The 12,145-nt window shown below is 46.6% G+C and overlaps 1 protein-coding gene, 1 long non-coding RNA gene and 1 pseudogene across 2 annotated transcripts in view; all 3 read left to right on the top strand.

Annotated features, from left to right (window-relative positions):
- Positions 1 to 3,289: 3,289 nt before the first annotated feature.
- LOC116076756 lies at positions 3,290 to 5,477 on the top strand. The gene is made up of 3 exons (XR_004113091.1): positions 3,290 to 3,475; positions 4,087 to 4,160; positions 5,406 to 5,477. It is a non-coding gene; the product is annotated as an uncharacterized LOC116076756 (long non-coding RNA).
- Positions 4,511 to 4,660, top strand: LOC116076755 (annotated as a pseudogene).
- Positions 5,478 to 7,452: 1,975 nt separating the features above from the next.
- Positions 7,453 to 12,145, top strand: part of Atox1 (antioxidant 1 copper chaperone) — an 18,936-nt gene continuing 14,243 nt past the window's right edge. The window contains exon 1 of the mRNA XM_031353578.1: positions 7,453 to 7,599. Within this exon, the coding sequence (XP_031209438.1) occupies positions 7,594 to 7,599 (6 nt within the window). The 5' untranslated portion in view covers positions 7,453 to 7,593. The remainder of the gene's footprint in view (positions 7,600 to 12,145) is intronic.

Genomic DNA, 12,145 nt, shown 5'->3' with positions numbered 1-12,145 from the left:
AGATCCCCTCTTTAATAACCCTCTGGCTCCAGAGGGTTAAAGGGTGCGTCACCAACAGCCATTGTCACATGCTATTCAAATTGAAATGGGAACTTTTACTCAACTCCTAGGCAGACACACCTAAGGTTTCCCATAAAGGCTCCAGGGTCCAAGTAGTAGTACCTCAGTCTACTGCTGTCCCCAACTCGGTGTTTTGTGAGCCCTCTGCCCATCATGAGCGTTTTTATATTAAAAGAGCTGTGGTCCAAATGCTAAGCACAAACTAGATTAGTCTGTATTCCCTGGAGGTGGGGAGAATTCTAGGCCATCCTGAACTACATAGCAAGTCCAAAGCCGTGACATGAAATCCTGAAGGCAAACTAAACTCGCATTAATTTGTTTTCTTTTAGGGCTTTTTGAGCCAAGGTCTCCCCTTGTAGCCTATGCTGACCTGGATTTACCATGTAGCCTAGGCTGATCTTGAACTCGCCTTCCTTCTGCCCCAACCTCCTAAATACCGGAAATACAGGCGTTAAAGTGTTACAGAGAGTTTCCAAAAGGAACACATGGACAGTTCCCACGTGCAAAGGAAAGACTCAGCCAGCCCAGCCCAGGCTGGAAGGAAAAAGCAGCCAGGCAGAACCTGGAACTCCGGAAACTAGGAACCAAGTGAAAAGTCTGTCGTGCTCCAGCACTGTTTCTGCCCTTAAGCAACCAGAGGCGTCAGAGTGCCTGTCATCAGGCAGCCAGCACTGAGCCTCCAGCGGGAACCTGTTTCTAGGACTGCAAACACCAAGCCCTGAAGCCGCGCTAATATTCCTACACATCCTTCTAGGAATGCTTGGTAGGATTGCTAGTCCAACCAAGGAATTTGGACTTTATTTGGAGCTGTAGAGGCTTCGTTTGTTTTTAAAGATAGCCCCGGCTATCCTGGAACTCACTGTGCAGACCAGACTGGCCTCTAGCTTAGAGAGCCCCCTGCCTCTGCTTCCCGAGTACTGGCATTAAAGGGATGCGGCCCCACACCCATCTGGAAGGCTGTTTTTTAAAGCGTAAACAAGGAGATTTGAGGTTCATATTGGGTTTTCCAGGGGAAAAAATGAAATACCTTATTCAGAGAACTTGGACAAATTTTCACAAGGATTCTTTTTATTAAAATTCCAGGGTTCCTGGCGGCTTTGCTTCCCTCCCCCACCCTCATAACGTATAACATAATCACAGCCTCATCTGGCCTGGAACTCATAAAGATCCTCCTCATTCTACCTCTGCTGGGATTAAAGCAGTGCACCACCAAAACTAGCTTTTTGAAAAAAAAAAACTGTTTTAGGGCTGGTGAGATGGCTCAGCGGGTAAAAGCATTGACTGCTCTTCCGAAGATCCTGAGTTCAGATCCCAGCAACCACATGGTGGCTCACAACCACCCTTAATGAGATCTGACGCCCTCTTCTGGTGCATCTGAAGACAGCTACAGTAATTACTTGGGAGGGAGCGGGCCATTCTGAGTTCAATTCCCAGCAGCCACATGATGGCTCATGGCTATCTGTACAGCTACAGTGTACTCATACACATAAAATAAATAAATAAATCTTTTTTTAAAAACTGGGGGGTTTTTTGTTGGTGGTGATGGGTTTGTTTGTTTATTTGTTTTTTGGCTTTTTGAGACAGAGTTTCTCTGTGTAGCCCTGGCTGTCCTGGAACTCTGTAAACCAGGCTAGTCTCGGACTCAGAAATCCGCCTGCCTCTGCCTCCCAAGTGCTGGGACTAAAGGCGTGTGCCACCACCGCCCGAGGAAAAAAAAAAAAAAAGCTGTTTTAAAGATGTATTTATAAGGGGGAAAATCTGTAAAGATCAGATCATTTTTGTTGTTTGGGAATCATATACATGCATGTGAAGTGTTTCAATTAAGACCACCCTTGAGACAGGTGGATTTCTGAGTTCGAGGCCAGCCTGGTCTACAGTGTGAGTTCCAGGACAGCCAGGGCTATACAGAGAAACCCTGTCTTGGGAAAAAAAAAACAAAAACAAAAACACCCTATTCCCTCTGCCCCAATCCCATGGGGGTTCCCACTGGGTCCAGTTAGTACTGCTGCTATGTGCATGGGCGTAGGACCACCTCCTGGAGCAATGGCAGGCTCTCTGGTGCCATCCACCTGAGGAAACCTGACTCTTCTCTCCTAATGAGCAGTTCCTAGTGGTTCCTTAGCTAGGGGTGAAAATGTGCCGAGCATCTTCCGGCTTGACTTTTCCCAGGTCTTGTGTGCATGCTGTCACTGTCGCTGTAGGTTCATACGGGCAGATGTCCTATTGTGTCCTGAACCGTCCACTGTCTCTGCCCCTTACAGCCTTTCCGCCCCCTATTCCACAAAGAGCCTTGAGCCTCCGGGTGAGTAGGTGACACTGACATCCTATTTAGGGCTGAGAACCCCCCACAGCCTCTTTTTCTAGCCGGTGGATCAAATCATGAGTCTCTGTGTTCACCACCGTCTGCGGCAAAAACAAGAAGTTTCTCGGTGCGAGGGAAAAGATTTTCAAACCCAAGGATTGTACACAGGCCCTGAGGTCTTCCAGTCATGGGGTTGGAAGTCTAGGCTGGGGGTGGAGGCAGTCCTCTATGGACCATGAAACTCTGTAAACAAAGGCTTACTACAGCACCATTCAGGGCGGCACCCTTTGTAATAGAAGTCAAAGCCAGGTATCTTGTTGCAGGCCTGAAGTACTACCATCCCCAGAGGCGGAGGCAGGATTACCACTCTAAGTAGGCTACTAGGTAGGAGACTGAATCCGAAGGAAAGAAAGAAAGCAACCCCATCTGAGCATCCAGCTACGTAGTCCTCAGACATCAAAACACAAACAGACACAATAACACAATCTCCACTTCCAAGGGAACAGCCACCAAAACCATCCAGAAAATGAATCTACAGGTATCAGTATAAAACTGTCCAAAAGGCATCAAGCAAAGGAGCAGGGAGAATGGATACCTTATGTCGGGCATAAGGCAGGTCAACATTGATGGGTTTTGAGTCGCGGCAGGAAGCGTCTGCAGACACCAGGCCCAGGCAGTTTCACGTGTAAGAGGTTTAATTGGAAGGGGGGTAGGGGGGTAGCAGCGCAGGAAGATAGAGGGGAGCGAGAGAAGAAAAAGAGAGAAAGATGGAGGAAAGTACCCATATATATGTATATATATATATATATATGTCGACGTAGCAGTCCAGGTAAAGGTGGGAGCTGAACCCAATGGATTCTGGGAATATGGTTGCCATCGCCCTGGCGACAGGTCTGTGGACCCGCCCACATATCTGCCGCAGGCAGGTTCTGGATGCTAACAGACGTGGTAGAAGCTCCCATGGACACACTGAAGAGCCAGAGCTGTCCAGGCTCACCCATGTCTGTCTTTTCACTGGGCTTGCACTGGAAAGGAAGAATTTGAGTCACAAGAAAAAACAGTTAATGATTCCCGAGAGTGGGATGAACTTTGTCCCAGCGGAGGAGATAATAGGTTTAGTTTCCATTCTCTACCCTTTGCCACTGTGATTTTTTTTTTCTGTTTAATTTTTTTTTTGTTGTTTTATTTGAGCCAGGGTCAAGCAGTCTGGCCTTTAACTTCAGATCCTCCCGCCTCCACCTTCCAACTACCAGGATGGTGGGCATGAATGGCCACATTCAGCTTGTGGGTACGCTTACCCCATGGCCCGCCTGTGGAGGTCAGAGGGCAAGACAGTAGGCACCTGTTCTCTCATCCTACCATGTGGGGCCTGGGAATGAAACTCAGGCGGTTGCCTAGGCCCATAATATAAAGATCTTTTTTTTGGACAAGATCTCCCCATGTAGCCTTGACTGGCTTGGAGCTTGCTATGTAGACCACACTGGTGTTGAATTTATAGAGATCTGCCTGCCTCTGCCACCTCAATGATGAGATTAAAGGCGTGTGTCTTCACTTTGAGCCTAGGGTTAGGAGCTTGAGCCCATCTTGAGCTACATAGTAAGATCTTGTCTCAAAAATTAATTAACTAATTAAGTGAAAGAGAAGAAAAAGAAAGAAAGAATAGTAAAATAAACCAGGGCAGCAAGAGCTCTTTCCACAGTCTGATGACTGGAGTTTGATTCCAGGCACTCATCACACAAGAGAAGCCACTCATGCAAGCTTTCCTCTGACATCCAGAGACTTGCCGTGGTAAACAAAGGTACAAACTCTCTCTCTCTCACACACACACACACACACACACACACACACAAAGTATAATATTTAAAATCTTTTAAAAATTATTTTTTAAGCCAGGCAGTGGTGGCGCACGTCTTTAATCCCAGCACTTGGGAGGCAGAGGCAGGCAGATTTCTGAGCTCCAGGCCAGTCTGGTCTACAGAGTGAGTTCCAGGACAGCTAGGGCTACACAGAGAAACCCTGTCTCGAAAGACCAAAAAAAAAAAATTATTTTTTAAGAATCACTGTGACCTGGTCTGCCCAAGCTGGTCGCTGGGTTTGTTGAAGGATGCGTCAGCTTCGGAGTTTGTGGTTCAGATGAAGATTGAAGTCATGGCTGGTCCAGAAAGTGATGAGCAATTCCAGTTCACTAGTATTAAAAAATATTTCAACTCTTATACCCTCACAAGTAGAATGAATTGTGTCCTGGCCACTTACGGAGTCATTGCTTTATTGGTCTTATACTTCAAGTTACGGCCTTAAAAAACTCCAGCTGTGAAAGCAACAGAAATGGATTTTGAAATGTCTGGCCTCATCTGTTAAGTCCCATGTCTGAAGAAGCTGATGTTAACCCACCATGTAAAACTCATTTTGTACAATAAATTATGAACCTGGAAAAAAATAGTTTTTAAATTTAAAACTAAAACCTTACAGGGGGGGTGGTGGCACAAGCCTTTAATCCCAGCACCCAGGAGGCAGAGGGAGGCAGATCTCTGAGTCCCAGGGCAGACTAGTCTAAAGACTGAATTCCAGGATAGCCAAGGCTATACAAAAGAAACCCTGCATTTCATAGATGATTGATAGATGATGGATAGATAGATAAATAGATGATTGATAGATGATGGATAGATAGATAAATAGATGATTGATAGATAAATAGATGATTGATAGATGATATAGATGATAGGTAGATGATAGATAGATAGATAGATAGATAGATAGATAGATAGATAGATAGATAGAATAACCTTTTCCTTTCTTCTGAAAGGCAGTCTAAATGAATCTATCAAAACTTTAAAAGAGCTGGACAGTGGTGGGGCACATGCCTTTAATCCCAGCACTTGCAAGCAGATTTCTGAGTTCGAGGCCAGCCTGGTCTACAGAGTGAGTTCCAGGACAGCCAGGGCTATACAGAGAAACCCTGTCTCAAAAAAACAAACAAACAAAAACAAAACTATAAATGACAGACAATTCCTCACATACAAATTTGTTCTATTTTGAATCTTAGGGAACTGTGTATGGTGTCATCACAACACTAACTGCATTAATTAAGGCCAGAAGCAAGCTATGCAACCATCAGGTGAGGACTCAGTGAGGCATGTCAAGGGCAAGTAAAAGAAGTTGACTGCAGGAAGTGAAATAAAGATGGCTCTCCTTCCCCCAGCATAAGTCTGGGGCCATCCGTGCTCAGCACTGCCTCCATGGTTTTTGCATCAGCCTCTGAGACATTTCTGTCATGGAAGCTACTTGTTCTGTCATGGGAGGTACTTGTTCTCTAGAAGGTATGTGGAGTTGGGGCAAGGAGGCAGAGAGTGGTGCCAGTTCCCTTTGTGAGAGACAGAAGCCTTCAGCCAGAGCCCTGGCACGTTCTGCATTCCAGCCAGCCACAGCTGTACCCTTCCCAGTGAGACTTGGAGCTCAGTTTGGGATGAGTACAGAGGGAGAGACCTATTTCTTGGACACCCATGTCTTAACCTTTTGGACAATGGAATCTTCTTACATCCATCACACCATTATATCGGGGTGAAGAGTTGTTAGTGCTTGGAACATGGCGTTATGTGGTCCAATCTGGCCTTGAACTTTCAGCAATCCCCCTGCCTCCAATTCTAAGTGATGAGATTTACAATGTCCACTACCATGCCAAGCCTATTTTGATCTTACATTTATTTTTATTTTAGTTCATTTTAGTTAAGACAGTTTCCCATGAGGCTCAGACTGGCCTCCAATTCATGACTCACCTGCCTCAGCCTCAGGACTGTAGGGGGAATGGTTGTTTATAGATACGTGTGTGCCACCCCCACCCCCCACCCCATCCAGCTAGTCTTAGTTTCTTAGGCTTTCCTGTTAGCTAACTTCTTTTAACTTTTTTTTTAAAGATTTATTTTATTTATTTTATGTATATGAGTACACTGTAGCTGTATAGATGGCTGTGAGCCATCATGTGTGTGGCTGCTGGGAATTGAACTCAGGACCTCTGCCCGCCCGCTCGCTCCACTCCGGCATAATTCACTATAGCTGTCTTCACCAGAAGAGGGCGTCAGATCTCATTACAGGTGGTTGTGAGCCACCATGTGGTTGCTGGGATCCGAACTCAGGACTTCGGGAGAGCAGTTGGTGCTCTTACCCGCTGAGCCATCTCGCCAGCCCTTCTTTTAACTTTTATATTCAAATTAAAGTATGGTTTCTGACTGAACCCATCCTAACACACAGAATGGCAGATTGCTCCCTCCTGAGTGCTGAGATTAAAGGCCTCAGCCACCTTGAACTCTGGATCCTCTGGATTCTTCTGCCTCAGCTTTGGTTTGGTTTGGTCTTGGTTGTTGTTATTGTTTGCATAGCTCTGGATGTCCTGGAACTTGCACTGTAGACCAGGCTTTGAACTCAGAGATCCACCTGTCTCCAGAGGACCAGGGTTGAAGGCATGGACCACTACCTGGCCTAGCTCTGCCTCAACTTTTCACTGGGATTACAGTTGTGAACTGATTTACTATGTGCCTTAAATTTGAATATTTTTTTTAAATATGTTTTTCGGGATAGGGTCTCAAGAAGTCCAGGATGGCCTTGAACTTTGCAGCCATAGTAAGCCTTGAACCCAGAAATCTTCTGCCTCAGCCACTCTAATATCTGGGTCAAAAGGCCTGCCGCCCTAGGCCAGGCCACTCTAGTTTAGGGACTGAGTTGAGTGATAAGCAAGAGAGATAGTCCCTTTAGGGAAATGCCAGATCTTTTATTCCCAGGAGCCTTAGCCTTGCATTCCCTAGCACTGTTTCAGAAATGACCCAGTAGAAGGCACAGATCCGGTCTCCACAACTTAGACTCGGCCTGGCCTCAAAATCTAGCCTGGCCTTTCCCTGTCCAGAGGGGGCGTGACCTATCTCAAAAGAGAGCCGGGGCCTAGTGAAATATCCAAGTCAGAAAGGGGCGTTAACCAAGGGAGGAGCCTAGCTGTAACTGGGCCGGAAGGGACCGGAACTTAGCAGATCCTTCCTCAAAGGGCGGGGCCTTGCGAAGCTGGACCCCGGAAGAGGCGGGGCATAAGTGGAGCCCAGCCCTGGGGCGGGGCCTGGCCGAGGGATGGGTTGGCCTGGGGGCGGGGCTTCCAGGAGCGCTCTCCGGAAGCGCGGCTTTGGTGTCCGGGAGAAGCGTTCCAGTCGTCGTCGCTGCCGCCACTGCTGCCAGTCTGTGTCGCATCAGTCATGCCGGTAAGTGGTCGTTCAGCCCGTGGGAACTTCTGTCTCCGGCCTGATACACCGTTTCCGGGCCAGACGCTGCTATCAGGGCTCAGGCCGTGGCCAGAACTGCAGTCGTTTTTCCGCACTGGGTCCTCCAGCTTCGCGACCCCCGGGAAAGCTGCAGAGAGCAGTGTAATGCAGAACCCGGGCCTCCGGGTCGCTCTAAAGAGTCTTCGAGAGGCAGCCCCATCCTTTTCTGCATAATGGGGAAACTGAGGCAGGGAAGTAGAGCAGACAACCCACATAGGGATGCCAGTACCTGGCCTTTCCATGTGCTTGCCCCTGCAGCGGTGCTGGCGCGTTCCCAAAGAAGCTTGTCTCTGTACACCTCTCCTTGACCACTCTGGCCTGCTTCCACTTCAGCACTGGACTACACTGAGCCGACAGGGTACTTTCTTCCCAATCAGGAGTTCCCAAAGCTCAGAGGAGAGTTTGAGAAGCCAGAGAGCGGCGCTTATCTTGCCTTTGAAGTCACCCCACTCCTTTGCATGGCGTCTTCTAGCCTCATTGCTTAGTTAAATGAAGGCCTTACACGAGGCCTTGACACATCACACAAGAAGAGAAGAAAACAAAAAAACAAAAAACAGTGCTTGTTGGAAAGCATTTATTGTTGGGAACTAGGTAGGATCCAAGATGAAGCCAGACCACCTGGGAAGTGCTGGGCAAAACCAGTTGTACTTGTTTGGGGGCAAGCTCTAATCTCAACTGAGTTCCTGAGATACTGGTCTAGAGTTATGGAGCGGGCAGCATTTTCCTCCCTGTGCCTCTCAACCCAGAGGTCTCCCAGGAGTATTCTGTGTTGTAGCAGCTTATCTTCTGGGAATGAACCTGAGGCTTCTTCCTGGTACAAATCCTTAAACCTCTCAGGTGCCATTCTTGTGGTCCCTGCCCTTTGTCTTCAGACCCTGTCTGCACAAAGCACAGACAAAAAACTTGATAAAGTCCATCCTACCAGTCAAGCTAGTCTGCTCTGCCATGTGACAGAGTCCAGAGTGGAGACTGCCAGGCCCCTCAGGGGGCAGCAGTGAAGAAAAAAACAGCTTGAGGGCCTTCCTATTCTGTGTCTGCCTCTGGGGACGCAGGATTTAAAATGGAAGGAACAGGCACCTTATCAAGACCAATTGCTAAGTGCAGGGAGGTATTGGTCAAATGCCACCTCCAATCTAGCCAGGGAAATAAGTCTTACCCAAGATGGTTTGCAGACAAAAGCTTAACCCAGAAACCTGAAAGTCTGCCTTTGGCTTGCCAGCTGGGCAGCCTCAGGCAAGTTGTTCTGCCTCTCTGAGCCTTTATCTCCTCATTCATAAAATAGGGACTGAAAAAAAAAAAAAAAAACAGACCTTTCAGGACTGAGGTTGGTATTAACTGGAATTTATCATCAAATATGTAAGCACAACTAGTGACCCATCTGTCCCCAAGGACTAGTGACTCTTATTTATATTAACGTAGGTCAAGTGGGGTAGAATCGGGTAGGCAGGCTTCTGCCCCATTTTAACATGGACCTCACTGGTGAGAAGTTCAAGTTTTGGGTTCTCTCCCCAACGTAGGCTTTCCTACTCATGAGCTGTGTCTGCCGGGTCAGTACTTAACCCAGGAGCTTCAGCCTGCTCATCTCGGAAGGAAGATTAAGCCTTTCCTGGCTTGTTGAATCATTGTATTGATTAAAGGAGACAGTGTTACAAGGTGTTTAGAGATGGTCCAGCACATCAGAGATGTACAGATACTAGTAATCAGGAATCTAGACAGCAGTGTTCAAAGACTCGGTGTCCTCCTCCTCTTCTTCCTCTCCTTCTTCCTCTTCCTCTTCCTCCTCCTCCCCCTCCATTTCCACTCTTCCAGTTCTACTGTCTGTAAAAGAATCATGCCACTTACTGGCTTTCTGAAGTAATTAATATATATAATATATAGTAATACAACAATATGTAGTATAACATTAATATTTATTCATATTGTTGTTGTTTCAGAACATCACTGTAGCCCAGGTTGGCCATAAACGAATATGTGGCCCAGAATGATTCTTAAACTCACAGCAATCCTCCTGCCTTAGCTTCTCAAGGGTTGGGATTACAGAAGTGAGCTGCTACACCTGACTTAAAGTTTTGTTTTGTGGTGCTAGGTGTTGAATCCAGGGCCTGTGTATGCTACGTGTGTGCTCCACCACTGAGCCTCAAACCCAAGCCCTAAAGGATCCTTTTGTAAATCTGCTCCAAAGGGTGGAGCAGATTTAGGGATGCCCTGTGAAGACTGGATCACCCTGTCCCTTAGGCCAACTTTCTACATCATGTTTGTAGGCAGAGGTAGGAAGCTCTGAGTTGGAACGTTGGCCTCCTGGAACCGACCTCTGGCCTCTGACCTCTGTATTGTGAAAGAAGTCCTTTCTTGCTGTGGTCCTCAGTTTGGAGCTCAATAACTGTTGACTTTAGCTCCTTGAGCAGCAAAAATTATCCTCCGAAACCCTCTTTCAGAGCTTCTTCTGCGAGTAGGTTGTGGGAGCTGGGCACTCGGCTGTGCTAAGATCTGCCTGGAGCGAAGAAAGCCTCTCTCCCCTAGGCCTTGGCACCCATGACCTCATCACCTTAGTGAACCCTGTGCAGAAGGAAATGAATGCTTCTCTTTTCAAGCTAGAAAAATACTACAGAAAGGAGACATGAGGGCTGCAGGATGGCCCCTGACATCCACACTTAGGCCATGGCACACACTCCCACATGCAAATAAGTGAATAACTATAATTTACTTGTTACTTACTATCTTTTAGGTTTACTTGTGTGTGTGTGTGTGTGTGTGTGTACATGCCACTTGTGTGCAGAGACCAGAAGAGGGCTTCAGATTCTCTAGAGTTGGAGTTACAGTGGTAACTGTAACATCCAACGTGGTTCAGGAAGCTCAGGTCTCTGGAAGAGTTCAAACAGTTTTTTGTTTTTTTTTTTTTTCGAGACAGGGTTTCTCTGTGTAGCCCTGACTGTCCTGGAACTCACTTTGTAGACCAGGCTGGCCTTGAACTCAGAAATCCACCTGCCTCTGCCTCCCAAGTGCTGGGATTAAAGGTGTGCGCCACCACCGCCCAGCTTCAAACAGTCTTAACTACTAACCCTTCTCTCTAGCCCTATTTTTTGTTTTGTTTCTTAGATAGGTTTTTCCGTATATCCTGGAACTCTCTCTGTAGACTAGAGTGGCCTCAGACTTGGAGATCAGCCTGCCTCTACCTCCAGCATGCATGGATTAAAGACATGCACCTGCACCACCCAGCTTTTTAATTTTTTTAATTATATGTATATACCTGTGTCTATGTGTGGGTGTGTGCGTATGAGTGTAGGTGGCTGTGGAGTCCATAAAAAGGCATCAGATCCTCCCGGAGCTACAGTCACAGGCTGTTGTGAGCTAGCTAATGGGGATGCTGGGATCCAAACTCGGGTCCTTTGGAAGAACAGTGGGAGTTCTTAACTGCTGATTACTAATTTTCACAAAGGAACTGCAGAGAACCCAAGTCTATATTCCTACCATCACATAGCAGCTCATAGCAACCTTTATCTCCAGTTCCAGGGGATGCTATATCCTTCTTTGAGGTTCTGTGCAGTCCTGCACATACCTGGTGTGCATAAACTCATGAAGGCACACACATATATACACATAAAAATAATTTTTTAAAACAAGTATGATTGGACTGGCGAGATGGCTCAGCGGCTAAGAGCACTGACTGCTCTTCTGAAGGTCTTGAGTTCAAATCCCAGCAACCACATGGTGGCTCACAACCATCCTTAATGAGATCCGATGCCCTCTTCTGGTGTATCTAAAGATAGCTACAGTGTACTTAAATATAATAATAAATAAATATTTTTTTAAAAAAGTATGCTGAGCCGGGCAGTGGTGGTGCATACCTTTAATCCCAGCACTTGGGAGGCAGAGGCAGGTGGATTTCTGAGTTTGAGGCCAGCCTGGTCTACACAGTAAGTTCCAGGACAGCTAGGGCTATACAGAGAAACCCTATCTCGAAAAACAAAAAAACAAAAACAAAAAAGTATGTGGATATGTGGTACAGACTTTAATCCTGCCTCTGCCTCCCGAGTACTTGGATTAAAGTACTAAATTAATCCTAGTACTCAAGTGGCAGAGGCAGGCAGAGCTCTGTGAGTTTGTGAGCATAGTTTCAGACTAGCCTGGGGCCTAATGCCACAAGGTACCCAAACATGGTTCATTACAACATTACATGAAATTACCTTTAGTCTATGTACATAAATGTGATTTGTGTTTAGACTAGTTTCATTCCCAAGACACCTCATTATGTCTATGCAAGTATTACCTAATCAGGGACATTTCTGCTCTAAAGCATTCAGATGAGGCACACTCAGCCTGTCCTAGAAATATTTTGATGCGCTTCATGGGGAAGGTGTTGTTGGATACCTATTTATGCAGTACTTGGGTTTCTGAGGAAGAATGATAGATGGACAGTATAGTGAGTTCCAGGCTAGTCAGGGCTACATAATTAGACCCTGTTCTCAAAGTAGCAACAACAACAAAA

This window comes from Mastomys coucha, unplaced genomic scaffold (assembly GCF_008632895.1).
Source record: "Mastomys coucha isolate ucsf_1 unplaced genomic scaffold, UCSF_Mcou_1 pScaffold5, whole genome shotgun sequence".
Classification (NCBI taxonomy): domain Eukaryota; kingdom Metazoa; phylum Chordata; class Mammalia; order Rodentia; family Muridae; genus Mastomys; species Mastomys coucha.
This window is presented reverse-complemented; position numbering and strand designations above follow the sequence as displayed.